The following is a 17,347-nucleotide window of genomic DNA, read 5'->3' on the forward strand; positions in this document are numbered from 1 at the left end:
AATGTTTCACCCACTATTGAAAGTTGAGAGAGGGGAGTATCAGCCTACTCCTTAACCTCTATTCCGAGTCTTTAGTACCTTTAAAAATCGTTAACTAACTCTCCACCAAATCCTGCGTCATCAGCAGCCAGTAGAATTGATGATCCTTAATAAACAGAATTTTCTGTCACCTCCAGCATTTCTGACAGTTCTTTTTGGTTGATAAAATCCCTCGTCAAATGCAGAAATAACTGGCCATAAAGCCACCTGTCAATCTCTCTCTCGCCTCAAATGGGTATATAAACATGCAACCAGCGCTGAAGCAAATCACCACAACGAAGCGAGTTCATACCTCCGATCGAATTCAGGAAACCCACTTCTCCGTTCAACTCCGTCCAACTCATCTCGGAAACAATGTCTGAATCAAAGCAAATGTTCAAGGCCGGTCAATCCCACGGCAAGGCCGAGGTGAGAACACTCCCCTCCTCCTCCTTCGAATCGCTTCAAAGGGTAAGGTTTAATCTGTGGTGCTTTTGCAGGAGAAGAAGGACCAAATGATTGAGTCGGCGAAAGATACGGCACAAGCTGCGGCTGACAAAATCTCCGACGCAGCACAATCGACCAAAGAATATGCTGAACAGGTTTGGTTTCAGATCTCCAATGCATATTTCTATATAATTCTTGTTGTGATTTTGTTATTTCTGCTTTGTAGAAGGGAGAGCAGGTGAAGAATGCGCTTGGAATGAACGATAACACCACCTCCACCACCACCACCACCACGAAGCACCGTTCCACCTGAAGACATGTCCATTCCACCACCATTTCTCCTAACACGGAAGAGGAATTTTTGGATCTTTGTTTATTTCTCTTGGAGATTAATCCATCAATTAATAAGTTAGAGAGATTGATGTGTTATGTAAGACTGTAGCCTAGGAGATGGTGTCGTTTTCTCAAGCTTTTTGTCTTTCGTTGAATCAATCTATTAATGAATAATGGAGTTCTATTTCTTGTAGTTCAGTTGGATTTTAATGGAAATATTCATATTATTTTATTTATTTTTTCGGGCGAGTCAGATCGACTCGGACAAGCGAGTCATTCTCCCCTAAAATCCAATTTGAAAAGCAGAAAACAAGTAACTGAGGCCTTTGTTAGAAAACGCAACAGAAGCTGAAGAAATTCAAGAAAATCCGTCATGGATGATAACTTCAAGCTCAGAGTCGGTAAGGTCTTCGGCTCTCTCCTTCAACCCCAGCCCATCTCCTCCGAGTTCTCTCACCCTTCACCGTGGAGCGTCAGCGATGAGGAGGTTGAACGTCGGAAATGGAGGCGGGAAAAGGATAGCGTCGACATGGAAGATCTTCCCTGCGCTTCTTTCAATGGGTTCTTCTCGGATGAGAAGAGATGGGAACCTAAGAATTTGGCTGAGGAGCTGGAGGAGGATCTTGACGGTCTCGATGATGAAGGCCAAGGTTCTCTGGGTGACCTACGAGATGCTGAGGAGGAAGAGAGGGAAATTAGGGACTCAATTGGGTTGGATGACACCCTTGATAATGAGGTGCTTTTCTGCTCAGTTGCCCTCCTTTTCTTCTTATTGAAATTTCTGTTGTCGTTGGTGTTATCATTTGCGAATTTGAAAGTCATGAATAAAGATATTGTGTTGTTGGAGCTCTGGTTCTCTTCCAATAGTTTTATGTTTCTGGAGGTCCTGCTGGAGGAATTGTTTGGAGAGAGGAGTCTTTCTATGGCTTCTTGGGATGTCAGCGTTTTGAGCTTGCCCTAATCTTCATCACGGACTAGCAGTTTTTCGATTTTTTTACCGGTGATCAGACTTATAAATTCCCAGTTTTTTATTGAACGAATTGATTATTCAAGAACGGTAATTCATGGATTTCTGTCTCCTGCCTTCCTCAATGCCCTGTTTTACTGTCGTTCCTATAGTTGACTTTTCATTTCATGATGCACTACCCTCTAATGGCCTTCTTTTATTCCTTCTATTGGATTGTTACCTCCTGTACTTTATTTGCTAAAATGATTAGTCTCTTCCGGTAAGTATTCGAAACTGTTTTCCTGTGCTATGAATTCTGATGACAAGGAAAACATGGTTTGCAATCCCTCATATTTATGGTTGTTCGTTCTCTGCCAATTGTCTCATTAAAGTGGTTTATTATGAGGCAACAGAGGATTTTTTTTTTTTGTTGCAATGCTGGAGCTTCAGTGGTTTGTTGTCACTTGCAACAAATTTTTGGTTTTCTCCTATTGAAAGCTCACCACCGTCAAGTAGGACACTCGGCATTTGTCTCTTTGCCTGAAACCCCAGTGCATACCTTTACAACTTAGTCTCCTGAAGTCCTGGCCATCGTTGCCTAGTCATAAATCTGGGATATGCACAGCCTGAATCATCTTCTTTTTGGAATGACAGCACATCTTGAAAGTTTAAAAATAAGGGGGGAAAGAGTAGTTATGTTTCTAAAAATATGTAAACTTTATAAGCTGTTTGTCTGTAGCTCAGTAGGAGGCCTCTGCTTGCTGGCAGTTACCCTGCTTCTGTAGTTTATAGGTATTTCTCTGATTTTTTTCCTAAAATCCTTAACCATTCTCTTCTTTTAGCTTTAATTTGCCATTCAAACTAGGCAATATTGGGTGTACTAATCACAAGAAGTAGTAGTAGTTGAGGGTGGGTTATTTTGAACTAGTTTTAATTTATTAAAATGAAATAGCAGTTTCAGAACTTCTGACCTGTGTTTGCTTTAGTGGCTATGTTCCAATGAATTTGCCAATGATATATATATTTTTTTGTTGTTGAATAATTTCTAGTTACTTGAGTTGCTATGTATTGATTGCCACATATTACTGTTTAACTTACATGAAACGATATATGCAGGATGAGGAAGATGAATTTGACAAAGTGGCTTCTGGGAGAGAAGACATGGGTGACCGGCTGTACATGAGAGATGTTAATAATCCGCGGTCATTTTTAGGATCATATGATATTATCTCAGATGATTTATTTGAGGATAATAAATATCTAGATAGAGATCTCCATGCAGACCACTTGGCTGCAGGAGTTAGGCTTAAAGAAGACCAGAAAACAGCCAACACTTTTGATGTGTCTGACTCACATGATCGAAAAATTCCTGATGTTATAGAATTGCAGGAGAAATTGACTGAAAATGGTGGCAATGTGAAGTCTATTCTGAAAAGGAAGGAGACAGAGATGGAAGCAAAGCCTAAAAAACGTGTCCGGTTTAATCCCATATGTAAAGAAAAAGACTCTGGAGATGACCATGATTTATCAAAGGTCAATGAGTCAATGGAATCTAATACAATTGCTGAAATGAATGGTATGCCTGGAGTGGCTCATGAGATTCCTTATATTGATCAATGTACTTCTTATGTTCCCGACTATATACGCAATCCTCAAAATTATACTTGTTATACTCTTGATTCAACCGTTGATGCTGATGATGAATCCAATAAACAAGCTTACAGAGACATCTGTAGCATGATGAAGAAATCAACTTCTTCCCTGGTGGAATCTGACTCTTTAGTAAGCCTACCAACATCAGTAACTTTTACTACTCGAAAGAAGTTAGCTAACCCAACACCAGCAAACAACAGTTCCAGGATGGCGGATTCCCTGAGCAGGGCCATGTGCCCAGTAGGAATTACAGCTACTGAGCAACAAGAAAGTGAAGCCTGTGCAATGGATGAGGATGAAGTGGAAACATCCTTTGTCAACAGAAGTTCCCAGAAGCCCAGTCGTCAGTATCGGTCTAAAGAATGCTCAGCTGACTGATTCTAAACATCTTATTGTATTGTTTGGAAGGCTCTTGAGTGCTATCAAAGTAAGGTACATCCGCCTGTACCTCAATTACATTATCCTTTTGTTCCCAGATATAAACATACAAGTTGGTTCAAGTATTTCGATTTTCTTTTCTTGTGAGCACGAGCACTACTTTGAGTGCTTGTGCAAGAGAAATAGAGATTTAACTTGTAGCGCCTGCACTTCCAAGTTCTGTTATTGCAGATTAATGCAGATCGTTATTGATGGTGAAATTATTTTCTATCAGGGGTTATCAACTTCTTATCTGCTGCTCTGCAGCAAGGGCACTTTTCATTTACATTGAAATGGGTAATTCATCAGCTGGCTTCCCTGTACCATATACTTACAAGGGGTAAGATGCAGAAAGTGATCACTGTGATCCTTGTTATCACTATAACATTACTGTTCCTCTGCCTACAAGGATTCTCCTGATTTGAAAACTTCGAACTATCTCATTTTGTTGCAATTCAAATGAAACCAAAAATGTTACAATTATAATCAGTTGCTGGTAAAGAGATCTGATGTATTTCAATTTATTAACTTGGAATAGAGGGCCACAAGGTGATATAATGTCTTACACTCAGGTTTTTTGTTGGTTCTGTGATGATTTATCTACTTCAGAAATGAGGAAAAAAAAAAAAACAACAACAACAACTGCACTATGAACTCTTTACAGTGATCCTGGATATATATAAATACCAAAAGTTGGATTTAAATAATTTGTCTAATTTATCTCTGTACAGAGGCTCCTCATGTAGTGGTCTTCCTCGCATCTGGGGCTTGTTATAATCTGTCGGCAATTCGGCCAAGAGCATCTGCAAGTCTGCCTAAAACTCCAATCAACTTGTCTGTGTGTTCTTTCCTCTGTTCTCTGTCCAGCTGCCAATTGACATTCTGAACCTCCAGTTGGGCTGTAAGGATTCTGCTATTCTGCTCTAACACTGAAATCAACTGCTGCTCCTGCGTGTGCGTAGGTCGAACATCTTCCGGAGAGACTCGCCTCCTCTTTCTTCCTTCCTGAGATGTGGAAACCTTTTCAGGATTTCCGCTTAGCTCCTTCTCTTTGGTCCTAGCTGCAGGAGTATAACTGGTGAGAAGTGAAATAGTGAACAAGATATGCAATTGGGATCAGGCTTTTGCCCCAGTCCCTGCAAGTTACATTTCTGGTCAGGATTCCAACACGAACATGTAGCTGCATGTTCAACAGAACCATGATTTTTACCATGAAAATCATGATGAACAGTCTAAGTTCACTCTCAAGCAACCAAACCATTAAGAAGGCAATAACAAGAGAAAGAAGCAGAGATCTAGTTTTAAGAAGGCAGCTAAGTAAAGAAGCAAAAAGAAAAACTGTTTAGCTGCACTTATAAAGAGTAGATTGCAGCTCAGAAGCAGAGATCCGTTTTGACAGGGATGAATCGTGCTTACGTGCTTCATAAGAAGCCTGTAATGCTGGGCGTGCAAGTTCTAGTAAATATCAAACAGAAAAAGAAAGATCACCGAGGCTTGAATATTACCTGCAGTAACATCCTCATGGTCTAATAATGTTCGGTATTGATCTGCACACAGAATTGCTAAAAGAAATCAATTAAACGGAAGCACGATGCAGCAAAATGCAGGATGATCATGCACTTAGGACAGAATAAATTCAGTCGCTAACTTTTTTCTTTTTTTTTTTGAATGATTCCACTTGCCACCAAATTCTGAAGCCAAAAAAAAAAAAAAAAAAAAACTTGATAAAACAATTGGATGTCAAATACAGAAACTGAAAAAGGGTAGAAGAAAAAAGAAAAATTTCTCAATAAGCAAAACAAAGATGCGTATGCGGATTACAGAAAATTCAAAACCAGAAGAAAAAAATAAATCAGTTTTCTGAACGACCGAAATACAGACGCAGACATGCAGCTATTCTTGATCAGCAGAACCATAATTAATCGATATGATTAGATACAATTACGTTTTTAATAAGTTGAAACGCGAGAAGAATCTGGCAATTGGCAACTAGAGTACCGGAAATCGGCAAAGGGGCGGCAGGAGTCTCCGTAGCCGGGCTGTCTCCGTCCTTCTCCGGGCTAGCTTCAGCGGCACCATCTTGACCGGACTGTTCAAAATCCGAGAACAAACCCTCATCGGCCCCGGCAGTCCGACCACTATCAAAGACCACCTCATCCTCCGCCGCGGCCCCTTCTCTCTTCCCATCGGCCCCTCCCGCTCCATCCAATATATCATAAACTTCCCTATCAAAAAACCCAGGCAATTTGTTCTCCCTCCTCACATCGTTCCTCATCACCCAGAACGACTCCGCGTCATCCTTAATCCGCGACTCCCAGTCCTTGATCTTCCTGAAGTCACCGGCAAGATTGCTCCACCTCTTCCGGCACTGCACGGGGCCCCTGTTGACACCATGTCTCCTACAGTAGGAGGACACGGACGCCCACTTGGGCTCCGGCAAATTGGCCGTACCCAAGGCCGTGGCGACGACCCGGGCCCCCCGGCGGACGCGATTCTCAGCGACCTTCTTCCCCTGGATGAGCACGAGGATCTCCTGGCGGGTCCAGCGAGGTAGGCGCGGCGGCCGCTCAACGCCGTTAGCGGAGGCGGCGGCCGCCGTGGACCCGGTGTCGGGGTCCATTGGGGTGGATTGAAGGGAACACTTAGTCACGTGACGGCGTAACGGGGCCGACGTAACGGGGGTTTGGGCGCGGAGGGCATATGTGCCCTATGACATGAGGGAACTGGGGAAGGCAGGGGAAGGGAAGGGAAGGGAAGACGAGTCTCAAAGATGGCGTGTCTAATCAAAGTGTTTATTATATAATTTCCAGATTTTGATTATGGTTTAGGCTTTTGTTGTTGTTGTTGTTTATGAGAGTCTTCTTTTCTACAGGAAAAAGCTCAACGCCTTCTTCATTTATCCACCCCCACCCTTCTTCTTAATCCTTAGCCCTTCCCCCACTTAGTAATTTCGTCCATCACTCAATCTAATGATGGGCCTAAGACGTCTCACTCCTTCCATTAATCAAATCTTTCTGCTTTACAAAGATCAAACCTTCAATCTTTATTCCCTCAAAGGAAGTTAGTGAAAAGGGCTTTGTGAGGCATAAATCTTGACTGGTTAGGGTAGGTCACTAGTGGAGGGGGAGGACCACCTTCTGCCCTTTTCTAAGTAACCCATCTCTCCTGCTTTTCCCTCATTGGGACACTCGGGCATCTGCCACTTTCGCCTTTTCTTTTGTCCATACCCAACTGGCTTCACCCTCTTTCTTGGTAATCCGTCCCTTCCTTTCTCTAGGGTTATTGCCCTTTCAGACCTCTAGATAATGAAGTCTTACCTTATCATGTCAATTAACTATGCCCCATATCACATCATTTGCTTTAATGGTTTTTCTAATTATAGGGGGCTTATCCCCTCACTTAGGACCTTTACCCACATCTCTCTTTTCTTTTTCTTTTTCTTTTCTTCAGTGAATTCAAGTTTTGATGTTTCACACTTCACCTAATTTTCAACTCTTTCCTCCTGACTATACAGTATGATTTGTAAGTTTTGGCTGTGATGTGGATATTGTTTGGCATTTGTTAAGGTGTAGGGACAGTTTGAAGTTCCTGTCCTGTTATAATGACAAGCACTCATTTAGAAGGCTTAATGGGGCAGTTTGTCTTCTCTACAACATTAATTTACTGCATTTCTTCTCAAAGTGAAAAGCCATGATCGGCCATGATTCATTGAATGTCATGTATTTAGTATTTGAATGACACATCTGTGTTTTGACCAGTTTAATCCCCTTCTGTTTGGTGGTTTAAGTTGGTGATCTCATTTGCTGGGTTAGGTTAGGTAGCTGTTAAGATCAAACTACGACTCTCCCAGGATTCGTTTATGAGTTTGAATCTAAGTATGAAAAAAATTTACCCTCCTTTTGGATTCTTCTGTTCAAACTGTGGAAATCATGGCAGTCCTGGTTAAGCTTTCTGCTTGTTCTGTGGTTTAAGAAAGATTAGATCCTGCTGCCTGCAACTTCTGCCCTGCTAGTTACTGATGAATTGCCCAGCTGGGTTAAGCAAATTATGATTCTTTCAAATGAAGGGATTCAAGAACTTGCAAGACGGATCCTAATGTTATACCAAGAAACCTTTTGAAGGTTTAGGTTTTTGTAGTGCCCCAGTGAAAATTTGGCATGGTTGTGAATTTTTCTGAAACAGATGTAACAATGGACAAGTGGGTAACAGTGTGGGGATCCAGCACCCACCTACCCTAGTCACTATCGATGTAAGAAAAAGAGAAGAGAAGTGAGAGAAGGAAAAGAAGGGGAGGGAGATGGGGAGAGAGAAAGCAGAGAAAAAGAGCAGTTAGAGGTGGGGGTGTCCTACACCAACCACAAGAACTACCCCCAGTGAAAATTTGTCATGGTTTTGAATTTTTCTGAAACAGATATAACAATGGGCAAGTGGGTAACAGTGTGGGGATCCCCCACCGACCTGCCCTTGTCACTATTGATGTAAGAAAAAGAGAAGAGAAAGTGAGAGTAGGAAAAGAAGGGGAGGGAGATGGGGAGAGAGAGAAAGAGAAAAAAGAGCAGTTAGGGGTGGGGGTGTCCTACACCAACCACAAGAACTACCCCCACTTCTTCCTTTCTCCATGTAGCTTTTTCCACCCTTTCTTCTTCTTCCCTTGTTTTCGTTCTCTGCAATATCTGTTTTAAACGAAAGGGTCACTAGCATAGTAACAATGGGGCTTACCCTTTTTCATATTGGGAAAAGAATATGAGAGAGGCACATGAGAAAAGCCGAGATGGTGATTCTTACCCATCATAATCCTTCTTTTATATTACTCAATCTTGTCTTTGGTACTCCACCATGTCTACCTCAGTAAGAAAACCTCCCTGATTAAAAAAAATCCTTCCTTGAGTAGATTGGATTTTAACCATTAACTTAATGCAAGGTTTTGAACCATATTTCTAATATAAACACTTGATTTCCATTTTGTGTCATTTCTTATATTATCCCCCATTACCTATGTCATTATTCTCATCTTGTACTAATTAGATTTACATAACACTCTACATCATAGTGCTCCAACCCCTCAAGTTTGACTCTATGATTCAAGTGGGTTAACTTGGATTTAGGAGGGTTGATTCAAAAGTTGGACTCACCCCTTCTCTTTGAGCTAAGGTTGGTCGACTTGGATGTAGAGGGTTGGGTCGGGGATCGGACCACTCTTGTTTTAAGCAAGTCCCTTCTAACACGGGGCTCGCCCCAAGTCTAGTAATTAAATTTATGAGTTCTAATGCAACAATCCGAGTTTTCAAGTACCCAAATTGGTTATAGAGTTCGAGTCAAACCACCATTCTTTATATAAGCCAAATAAGTAAGCAAACAACAATAACAACAACAACAAACTAAAATATCAAATTATGTTGATTATCTCTTTTATTTGAGTATTTTACTAATTATAGACTTTGATTTAAAATAGTACGAGTTTTAAGTACAATTTTAATCCATCTTATACATAAATAACTGGAAAAAGAATTTTTTTTTATAAAAAATAACACAATGACTAAAAATTAAAATGTTAAATACCCAGAAACACGTTTTGATCTACTTAGTATATCCATAAATATTTAGAGGAATTTTTTTATTTTAACAATGTTAAGTTTAACTTCTATTTCTATATTCTTGCTGCTAGTCTTACATTGTTTACGAAGAGTGGTGTTATTGTTTTTTAATTATGAATGATAAGAAGGTATAAGCGCTCTCTAATACGTATGACACAACATAAATATGAAGGTAAGATGCTTGATTCTGTTCTTAATTCTACCTATAACGTAAAAAACAAGACATCAATTGACTTAGAACACTTAATTTATACTGAGGGGTTAGAGACCAGGAGTGTGGAGCTTGTAGAGACTAGGAAAGAAATGAGAGAAAACTTCTCTTTTCAATAAAAATAGCACAAGAAAATAGGCAAGTGGCATGTGAAGGCTTTGAGTATGCAAATTGTAAGTTTTTTTTATGGTTGAGGAAGCACTTAGGTCCTCTATCGATAGCCAAAAAAAAACTAGCCAGTATGGAACATTGGAGGAAAGTCAACTATCGACTAGTCATTTAGTTTACATTGATCAATTAAGGCCTTCCAATGGTTCTATTTTTTAAATTCTCTAGCCTAATGATTGCTATTTTATGGAGACCAATAACATTTTGATTGATTGATTATAACTCATAAAAGGTTGATCAATCAATCTTTATCAACTTGCCTTGTAGCTTTTTGGATGATCAATTATTCGTAATGTAGAAGGCTTGTTGTTCTTTGAATAATCAATCAATCAATCTTTTTCGCAGTTCCTTCTAAAACAAGGTGAGAATGTGAAAATTTCTTAAATATGATAAAATAGATTGTTTAAAACATTTGTACGACGGTTTTAAAAAGCTAGTTAGTCCAAAAAGATTGAGTTTTGTTCTCCTCAAAATGTAGGGAATTCAAACTCTTTGATTTGAGTCAATCTAAGTCAACAATCTCCTCCTTTTTATGATGACAAATCTCCAACTTATAAAAAAATTGAGAAAATGTAAAATCCCCTTTAATTTATGCCAAAATTTATTTTCATTAATTTCAAATTTTAATTCTATAGTTAACTCCCCGTTGATCTATGATAGATTTTTTTGCCCTCCTTTTGCCTTTCCTTAAAAAAGGAATTGAACAAATGAAACACAAAGATGACAAAATAGATAAAAAAAAAGTTTTCAATAAGCTTCACAAAATACAAAATGTAGTCCATGGTCACAAAATACATAAAAAAGGTAACTTAAGGAAAATTATAAAAGTCGGGCCCTTTACAAGGTAAAACCAAATATCTATGTCTAAGGTGGAGGTGGAGGTGGAGGTTAGGCACACTATAAAGTAGGGTCCTAACTTTAGAAATAGGCTTTTCGGTCAGCCCTTGTCCTATGTACATTTTCATCAACGCTCCCTTAAGTTATTTCACACTATCTTCAAGTTCGGTGAGACATCTGAACAAGAAGATCCTTCCTAACTCTTTTTCTTTTCACAAAAGACATAGTTATTAGGTTGTTCTTCATCTTCAATCTTCTCGTCCACCGATACACAATCAAAATTTCTTTTCCTTTTTGATTTTTTAGATCCATAGGCCTCTAGCCTTTACAAATCTAATTTTAATTACCTTGACTTCATAAATAATTGTTTTATTGGTTGGAAAGACAACTTCATGATCAAAGTGGACTCCATGATGTGCTAGGATTAAGGTAATTATCAGTCCAAAAGGAAAGTGTGTAGGCCTTGGTGTTTCCAACCATATCAATTATCCTATTTATCACTAAATAGGTATAATCAATTTTGACTTGTTGAGTTAAAGCACACATCCAAAAGACATCCATAGTGGTGAGTTGTGAGTTAGTACCCTTCCTCTAATTGAGGATGTGAGTCACTATTATTCATAAATAGTCTAAATTTCATGCTTAATTTTTTAATGTCTATGACATACGGGGTTCGTACAATTTGTCCAATGACTAAGGAAATGGCATAACTGATACTCTTTAAGTGATCTTCTCCTTGGCATGCCTATGTTGTATCATTTCTTTAGGTTTGATAATCTTTGGATTTTGGTAGTTAAACGCTCAATCAAGTCCTAATCAAGCTCATATTTGGTAGAGAAATTTGTTGTGTGACATAGTCGTGGCTAGGCATTCAAGGTTACCAAAAATCCATGGAGAATGGCTTGGATTTGGCTCTATGTCCTCTTCTATGGGTTTAGGTTAGGGTTTCACAAAGTGTGAATGTGGAGGTTTGAATGTTTGGGGTATTCCAAATGATGCGACCCTTTTAAAAATAATTTTTAAGAATGATCGGTCATTTGTTATCACCATTAATATATCTATGTCAATGATTGATCATTGTCTTAAGTGACTAATTGATCATTGTGGTGCTGGTTTTTGAAATTTTTTACTTTTTTATTCATCTCAATTTGTCATTTTATTTAAGGAAGAACACTTCATTTATCTCCAATTTTGCCTAGTAGAGTTAGGTGGATTGTTCATGCCTAATTCTCCATTCAATTTAGAGAATTATTGGAAGATATGATGTAATTAGGGTGTTATTGATATAATTAGTTTATGTTTCTTGTCTTTTCTTTACTCTTACTAGGTGAAGTGCATAATAATAATATTGTACTTTTATTATTTATAAATAGAGCTTAAGGAGAAGGGTTTGGAAAAAGTTTATAACCTAATTCTTCACCTAAAAAAATCGGATTGAGAATTGGTTGAATAGGTAAGAAAATAGACTTATAGATCTTTTTTTTTATATATAATTCTCCATATAAAGTCTCGTTCTTGATGACATAAAATATTTCAAAAGTTGAAGTTTTCTTTTGCTACATGAAATTTTCTACTGTTGCACGAATGTTTTTTGCTATTTGACTTTTGCTGCTTCAGATGTTGATTTCTCTTTTTAGAAATCCGATTTCAACAATTCTTTTGAGTTGAAAACTAGACTCAAATATCTTTCCAAAAATATATAATTTTATATATGAAACATACGATAAGAGAGTTAAAATGTTTAATGAAAAATAGGAATCGGGAAAAAAACTTGAAGAAAAACGAGAATCTCCTCTCGCTTCTTTTTCTTTTTTTTTCTTCTTCCTCCCATTTTTCTCTATCTTCTTCTCTTTTTCCCTCTCAAATATTTTCCCACTTTGATACCATGTTGAAACTTAGGATTCCATGATGTATAATTAAAGTAGAAGGGAATTAAGGATGAGAAGATAAAAAAGAATTGTGGAGAGAAGATTGAGGAGGAGAAAAAGAAGAGTTACGAATTTGGAGAAGGAGAGAGTGGATGAAGAATTAGGGTTATGGACTTTTTCCAAACCTACATCAATGACACTCCAACATATGCATATCTTCCAACAATCCCCCCTTAAACTCTATTTACAACTGATAAAAGTATAATATTATAATTATGCCCTTCACCCTAGTAAGAGTAAATAATAAACAAGGAAGAGTAATTAGTTTGGCCATATTAAAGAGTTTGAAATCTATCAAATTATTTATCTCAAAAGAAATACATTTTATGAAGAGAAGTTATACTTGGATGAAAGGTATTTAAGTCTAATTTTAGAAGGAGAAAAATTAATGTCAATTTTTTTTTATATTTAAGGAGATATTCGCATTAGAAGAATCAAAGGTCATAGTGGTATCTTGTTGCATGGGAAGATCTGAATTTTTTGCTTCACTTTTTGAGTTGTTGTTATTGATCAACAATATCAGGAAATTATCTCATGATCTACCATTGGAAAGTTTCTATTTTTTAACTAACAATATCTGGAAAGGATCAAGTGCATGAAGACCGGAAGAGAAGAAGAAACAGATGAAGTTCAACCAACCAACCAAATTGCTCCCGTTCAATTGATATGATAGAGAAAAGTTGTTGGATGATTTCATTTGGTGAATCACCTGAACAACCTAGACAAAGAAGCCAAATGCTCAGAAGGTGATGAAGAGACTTTTAATGAAGATTGTCTGACCAGTGATCACCCATTTGAATGACCCATTCCTAAAAAATTGCAGAATGAGAAAGAAAACTTCAAATCAAACAATATAGGTCTCCAAAATTTTAAATGGCCTATCCATGTGATTAACAATTCATCATGAAAAATTTAAGTATTTTATCAAGATTCTTAATCACGATTTTATCAAAATTCACAAGGAGACAAAGGTCCGTTTTCGAACTCAACGATTCATTTTTTAAACGTCAAGAACGTATTAATTTAAAATATTTTTGCCCCAAACAAACACTCTCTTGATTCCTAAGGACCAATCAATGACTCTTATGTGCTCTCACACTTTGAAACATAATTGGGGATTGAATTACGGAATTCAAAAAGGCACCTAAAAAAGAGGTAAGTACTCCTTGTGCTTCTACTTTGAAATCTTTATTTGCTTAGAATCTTTCATGCTAAAGTTATGGTTCTTATACTTTGAAATTATATTACTCATTCTAGCATTTGAAATTGAAGGGATTGCTAAATAGTTTTGAAATTTTGGGGCCGATATTTAGAAAAACCAAGTATCTACTTTTTCATATTTTGAAATCATTGATTCATACTTGATTAGGCCTATCTAAATCATCATTTTCTTACTAAGAAATCAAGTTTAAGTGTTCAGATAATATCTGGGAGGGTTTTAAAAAAATCAAGCATCACTAAGCTTACACTTTGAAATTAATTGATTGATATTGGTATAACAAATCTGAACTCAAGATATTGTGTTCAGATCCCTGACTAGTGTGCTTGTATTTTAAAATTATATTTGATTTGAACTGCTTAAAGTGATTCCTCCATATTCAAAAAACCAATCCAATTTTATCTTGAACTTTGAAGTTTAGATTCAAGTCATTCAGGACCATTTGAGCTGCTATATTTTACTTTCAATACGTTCTTAGGGTTGGTGTATCTATTTGCTTGTGATTTAATTGTAAGATCTTCCCTATTTAAAGGTTTTTCTATTTAGCTTCAATTGTAAGAAAGTAAACCTTGTATCTTTTGGTCAAGCCTAGGCAACATAAAACCGTTCTCTACCCAATTGGATTGAGAAAACAACGAGTTGTTGAGAAGGGAAATGCAACAAAAATTGATGTGCTGCTATTGTCAACTATAAGATCTTATGGAGGTAGGTAGTACTGAAAATCCCAGTGTGTAGGTCTAGACAAGTATGCCTAGTGAACTATTGTGTCTTTGTGTCTGTCTAGGTAAGATTACCCAATTGTTTGTTGTAAAATCCCTTTGAGCATAGAGGTTGCACAATCTAGTAGTCGTCCTATTCATATATAATGGTGACTTGTTGTAAATTTGTTATGTGGTCATTTGAAAGACTTAAAGTCCTGGAGAGCACAGTGATGCAAAACCTTGGGAGTGGAATAGAAATTTGTTAAAAGGATCGTAAACCACTATAAATTGTTCTGTATTCTTTTGTGTTTATTATGAGATTGCTTCTGCATGGTATTTAACTAATTATACTTGAGCTCCGATTTTTATATTTATATTACACATTTAATTGTATGATATAATGAACATACTTAAGGACTTGGTAAAGAAATTAAAAAAAGAAAGAATAAAAATTAGCGTCAAAGTTAGCAAATCTATTCACCCCTCCTCCTTCTAAGTTTGTTCGCCACCGAACCTAATAGGATCCTAGCCAATTGAGCCCCGTTTGTATTGAATCGATTCAATTGGCCAATTCGATCCAAGTTAATTTTATAACATTGTCAAAAAAAAATTGTTCTTTATTATTTATATTTAAAATAATCTATTTAATAATAAAATATTTCTTTTATAAATTATATATTGTAATATTTTAAATAAAAAATTATCATGTTTTATGTATTTTCTTATTTTTCTCACCATTTAACAACAAGTTAAATTTACCGGACCCAAACTTGAGTTACAACCCGACCATTGCCACCCTAGACGAAGAGGCTGTGAAGAGAAAGCCGGTCCGGTCCGTAAATAAGGGAAACTAGAAGTTCATTTCTGACGGTGAATAACGGCGTAACGGTTTCTGGAATAAAGGAGAAAGCCGCTGCGAATTAAAGGGGCTGATTAATCCACATGACGCCTGATTCGAAGGTCGTTAACCGTTTCTCCTCTCCATTAATCCGTTTCCTCCACGTTCCTCTCTCTCCTTCTCTCTCTGTGTTTCCATTCGATCCCCTCATCTGCTTCTGTTCCACCAGACGACAACGGAGCGATATCTGGAGCAGTCTCGGTCGGATTCGTTTCAGGTAGATCTTACTCTTCGTAGATTCTTCTTCTAGATTTTCTGCTTCTTTTAGATATTACACTTCACTGTCATGTCACTCCAGTTCTTTGTTGGGTTTCCGTCTTCTGATCAATTCGACTTGTTTCAGATTCGTCGAATTTGCGTCGCCATGGCTTTAAGCTATTTCTCCGATTACGGGACGTACCCGTATCTCAACCCAGAGAGTAGCGACTTCCATGAAATTACGGAAGCTTGTTCAGGGAACGTGTTTCCCTGCTTCTGCGACAGTTGTGGCAACTTGAACACTCTATTCGACGGCTTTTACCAGGTGCAGGACCCTTACTTCAGCCAGCCTCCTCCACACTTCCCTCAGCAAGATCAGTACTCGTTGTTCTCCTCTAATTTGTCGCCGGACTTCTTCCGGCCCGACGAATTCGATTACTTCTACTACCGGAAACGTGCTCGAACGTACTCCGACTTCACCCCGGCGGCCCCCCAGTTCAATCCCTTTGATGGGTCCGTTCTGAATTCCGTCCCCGCGCCGGAGTTCTTCACTGGGTTTGCGGCATCGGCTTCGGAGTTCCAAGTTCCGGTAAGTGGTGATACTCAGAAGAAGAAGCCCGAGGGCGGAAGCTTATCCGTGCAGAGTGTGGCCGCTCGGCAGCGGCGGAAGAAGATCAGTGATAAGACGCAGGAGCTCGGGAAGCTGATTCCGGGAGGGAACAAAATGAACACAGCCGAGATGTTCCAAGCTACTTTCAACTACGTCAAGTTTATGGAGGCTCAAGTTGCACTACTCCAATTCATGGGGTCGCTTCAGGTATCAGGTTCTTCTTCCCATTGACGGTCTCTTCTTTTTTCTCAAAACTGAACTCGAATCTCCGTTTGCTCGCTTTCGTGCAGGAAACTGAGAAAGATTCAGGCAATGTCAAAGGCCTCCATGCACTCATTTGCTCTCCGAAGATCCAGGAGAAACTGTACGAAGACGGGAAATGTATGGTACCGAAAGACCTTGTCGGAACCCTAGCGATGGATCAGCGCCTCCGATCAAATCCGTCAATCTCCAAAGACCTGCATTGCTTGCTCCAATCACTGAGTTGAAGAGTTTTGGCTGCGTAATCAACCAATTTTGTCCCATTGTTGTTGTTGTATTTGTACTAATCTTTTCCCTGTAAATACCTAATTTTCATGGAACAGGTTAGTGATCGATTTTGTTGTGTTAGTCCAAACTAAGGCGTACTTACATTTTTTTTAGTTCAAGTTCTCAAGAAGGAAATGTTGCCTCTGATCAATTATTGGGATTTTGATGATAACAAAACTCAAGTTATGCGAACAATTGGAAAATCGTAAGCATTTCAAATGTATTTCTTTCGAGTGATACAAACTATAAGGTCTACAAGAAAGAATCGACAAATCTAATACAAGACCTCAAGCCAAATGAAGATTCAAGTCACATTGAAGAAACACCTTATAGAGCGTAATGATATATATTGCAAAACAACATCATCGATCATCCACTTAGTTGTATGATCATTCATCTCATGGGTAGCAAATCTTCGATATAAACCATGATTGATCATACATTATGTTAACATATAGGCTTATAATGCATGATCGATCAAGCACCTTGGATATGGTTCACCATACTGAATGTGTCAAGCAAGTGTATCGATCAACGCCAAAAAATTGGGCTAGTTTCAACTTGTAAATAGGGACTTAAGCATGTCCTTAAGCATTCATCGAGCATTTATCGCCTACTAAACCTGGAACCTAGTTATATGA

The 17,347-nt window shown here is 38.2% G+C and overlaps 4 protein-coding genes across 6 annotated transcripts; 3 read left to right on the plus strand and 1 right to left on the minus strand.

The window, feature by feature from the left end:
* Window positions 1-325: 325 nt before the first annotated feature.
* LOC137964034 (stress-induced protein KIN2-like) lies at window positions 326-985 on the plus strand. The gene is made up of 3 exons (XM_068811297.1): window positions 326-447; window positions 519-620; window positions 692-985. Exons 1-3 carry the CDS (start codon window positions 394-396, stop codon window positions 776-778), a joined length of 243 nt encoding a protein of 80 aa, XP_068667398.1. The 5' UTR covers window positions 326-393; the 3' UTR covers window positions 779-985.
* Window positions 986-1,132: 147 nt separating this feature from the next.
* LOC137962836 (uncharacterized) lies at window positions 1,133-4,361 on the plus strand. Of its 2 annotated transcripts, XR_011115172.1 has the most exons (3): window positions 1,133-1,534; window positions 2,861-3,829; window positions 4,050-4,361. XR_011115172.1 is itself a non-coding variant. In XM_068809936.1 (2 exons), exons 1-2 carry the CDS (start codon window positions 1,172-1,174, stop codon window positions 3,773-3,775), a joined length of 1,278 nt encoding a protein of 425 aa, XP_068666037.1. In that variant the 5' UTR covers window positions 1,133-1,171; the 3' UTR covers window positions 3,776-4,361. The 2 variants fall into 2 exon arrangements, 1 of the variants encoding a protein (XP_068666037.1); XM_068809936.1 differs by having other exon boundaries at window positions 2,861-4,361.
* Window positions 4,313-6,535, minus strand: LOC137962837 (trihelix transcription factor ASR3-like). Of its 2 annotated transcripts, none has more exons than XM_068809938.1 (3): window positions 5,813-6,535; window positions 5,320-5,361; window positions 4,313-4,875 (listed from the first exon to the last, which is right to left on the minus strand). In XM_068809938.1, the coding sequence occupies exons 1-3, from the start codon at window positions 6,432-6,434 to the stop codon at window positions 4,586-4,588; spliced, it is 954 nt and encodes a 317-aa protein (XP_068666039.1). In that variant the 5' UTR covers window positions 6,435-6,535; the 3' UTR covers window positions 4,313-4,585. The 2 variants fall into 2 exon arrangements, with proteins under 2 accessions (XP_068666039.1, XP_068666038.1); XM_068809937.1 differs by having other exon boundaries at window positions 5,320-5,376.
* A 9,199-nt stretch (window positions 6,536-15,734) lies between these two features.
* LOC137962191 (transcription factor bHLH52-like) lies at window positions 15,735-16,666 on the plus strand. Its single transcript, XM_068808922.1, has 2 exons — window positions 15,735-16,385; window positions 16,469-16,666. Exons 1-2 carry the CDS (start codon window positions 15,735-15,737, stop codon window positions 16,664-16,666), a joined length of 849 nt encoding a protein of 282 aa, XP_068665023.1.
* The last annotated feature ends 681 nt before the right edge of the window (window positions 16,667-17,347 follow it).

This window comes from Aristolochia californica, unplaced genomic scaffold (assembly GCF_029961685.1).
Source record: "Aristolochia californica isolate CCGP_79_NKW_82.1479 unplaced genomic scaffold, dmAriCali1.0.hap1 SCAF_4, whole genome shotgun sequence".
In the NCBI taxonomy this organism is placed as follows: Eukaryota; Viridiplantae; Streptophyta; class Magnoliopsida; order Piperales; family Aristolochiaceae; genus Aristolochia; species Aristolochia californica.

What these genes read in the sequence shown, in the direction of transcription:
- LOC137964034 (XM_068811297.1), top strand. Translation starts at nt 394, where the DNA reads ATGTCTGAATCAAAGCAAATGTTCAAGGCCGGTCAATCCCACGGCAAG. An exon ending in AATCCCACGGCAAGGCCGAG is followed by an intron (nt 448 to 518) that starts GTGAGAACACTC and finishes GTGCTTTTGCAG; the next exon opens with GAGAAGAAGGACCAAATGAT. An exon ending in CCAAAGAATATGCTGAACAG is followed by an intron (nt 621 to 691) that starts GTTTGGTTTCAG and finishes TCTGCTTTGTAG; the next exon opens with AAGGGAGAGCAGGTGAAGAA.
- LOC137962836 (XM_068809936.1), top strand. Translation starts at nt 1,172, where the DNA reads ATGGATGATAACTTCAAGCTCAGAGTCGGTAAGGTCTTCGGCTCTCTC. An exon ending in ATGACACCCTTGATAATGAG is followed by an intron (nt 1,535 to 2,860) that starts GTGCTTTTCTGC and finishes CGATATATGCAG; the next exon opens with GATGAGGAAGATGAATTTGA.
- LOC137962837 (XM_068809937.1), bottom strand. Translation starts at nt 6,434, where the DNA reads ATGGACCCCGACACCGGGTCCACGGCGGCCGCCGCCTCCGCTAACGGC. An exon ending in CGCCCCTTTGCCGATTTCCG is followed by an intron (nt 5,377 to 5,812) that starts GTACTCTAGTTG and finishes GATTTCTTTTAG; the next exon opens with CAATTCTGTGTGCAGATCAA. An exon ending in CCATGAGGATGTTACTGCAG is followed by an intron (nt 4,876 to 5,319) that starts GTAATATTCAAG and finishes ATACTCCTGCAG; the next exon opens with CTAGGACCAAAGAGAAGGAG.
- LOC137962191 (XM_068808922.1), top strand. Translation starts at nt 15,735, where the DNA reads ATGGCTTTAAGCTATTTCTCCGATTACGGGACGTACCCGTATCTCAAC. An exon ending in AATTCATGGGGTCGCTTCAG is followed by an intron (nt 16,386 to 16,468) that starts GTATCAGGTTCT and finishes GCTTTCGTGCAG; the next exon opens with GAAACTGAGAAAGATTCAGG.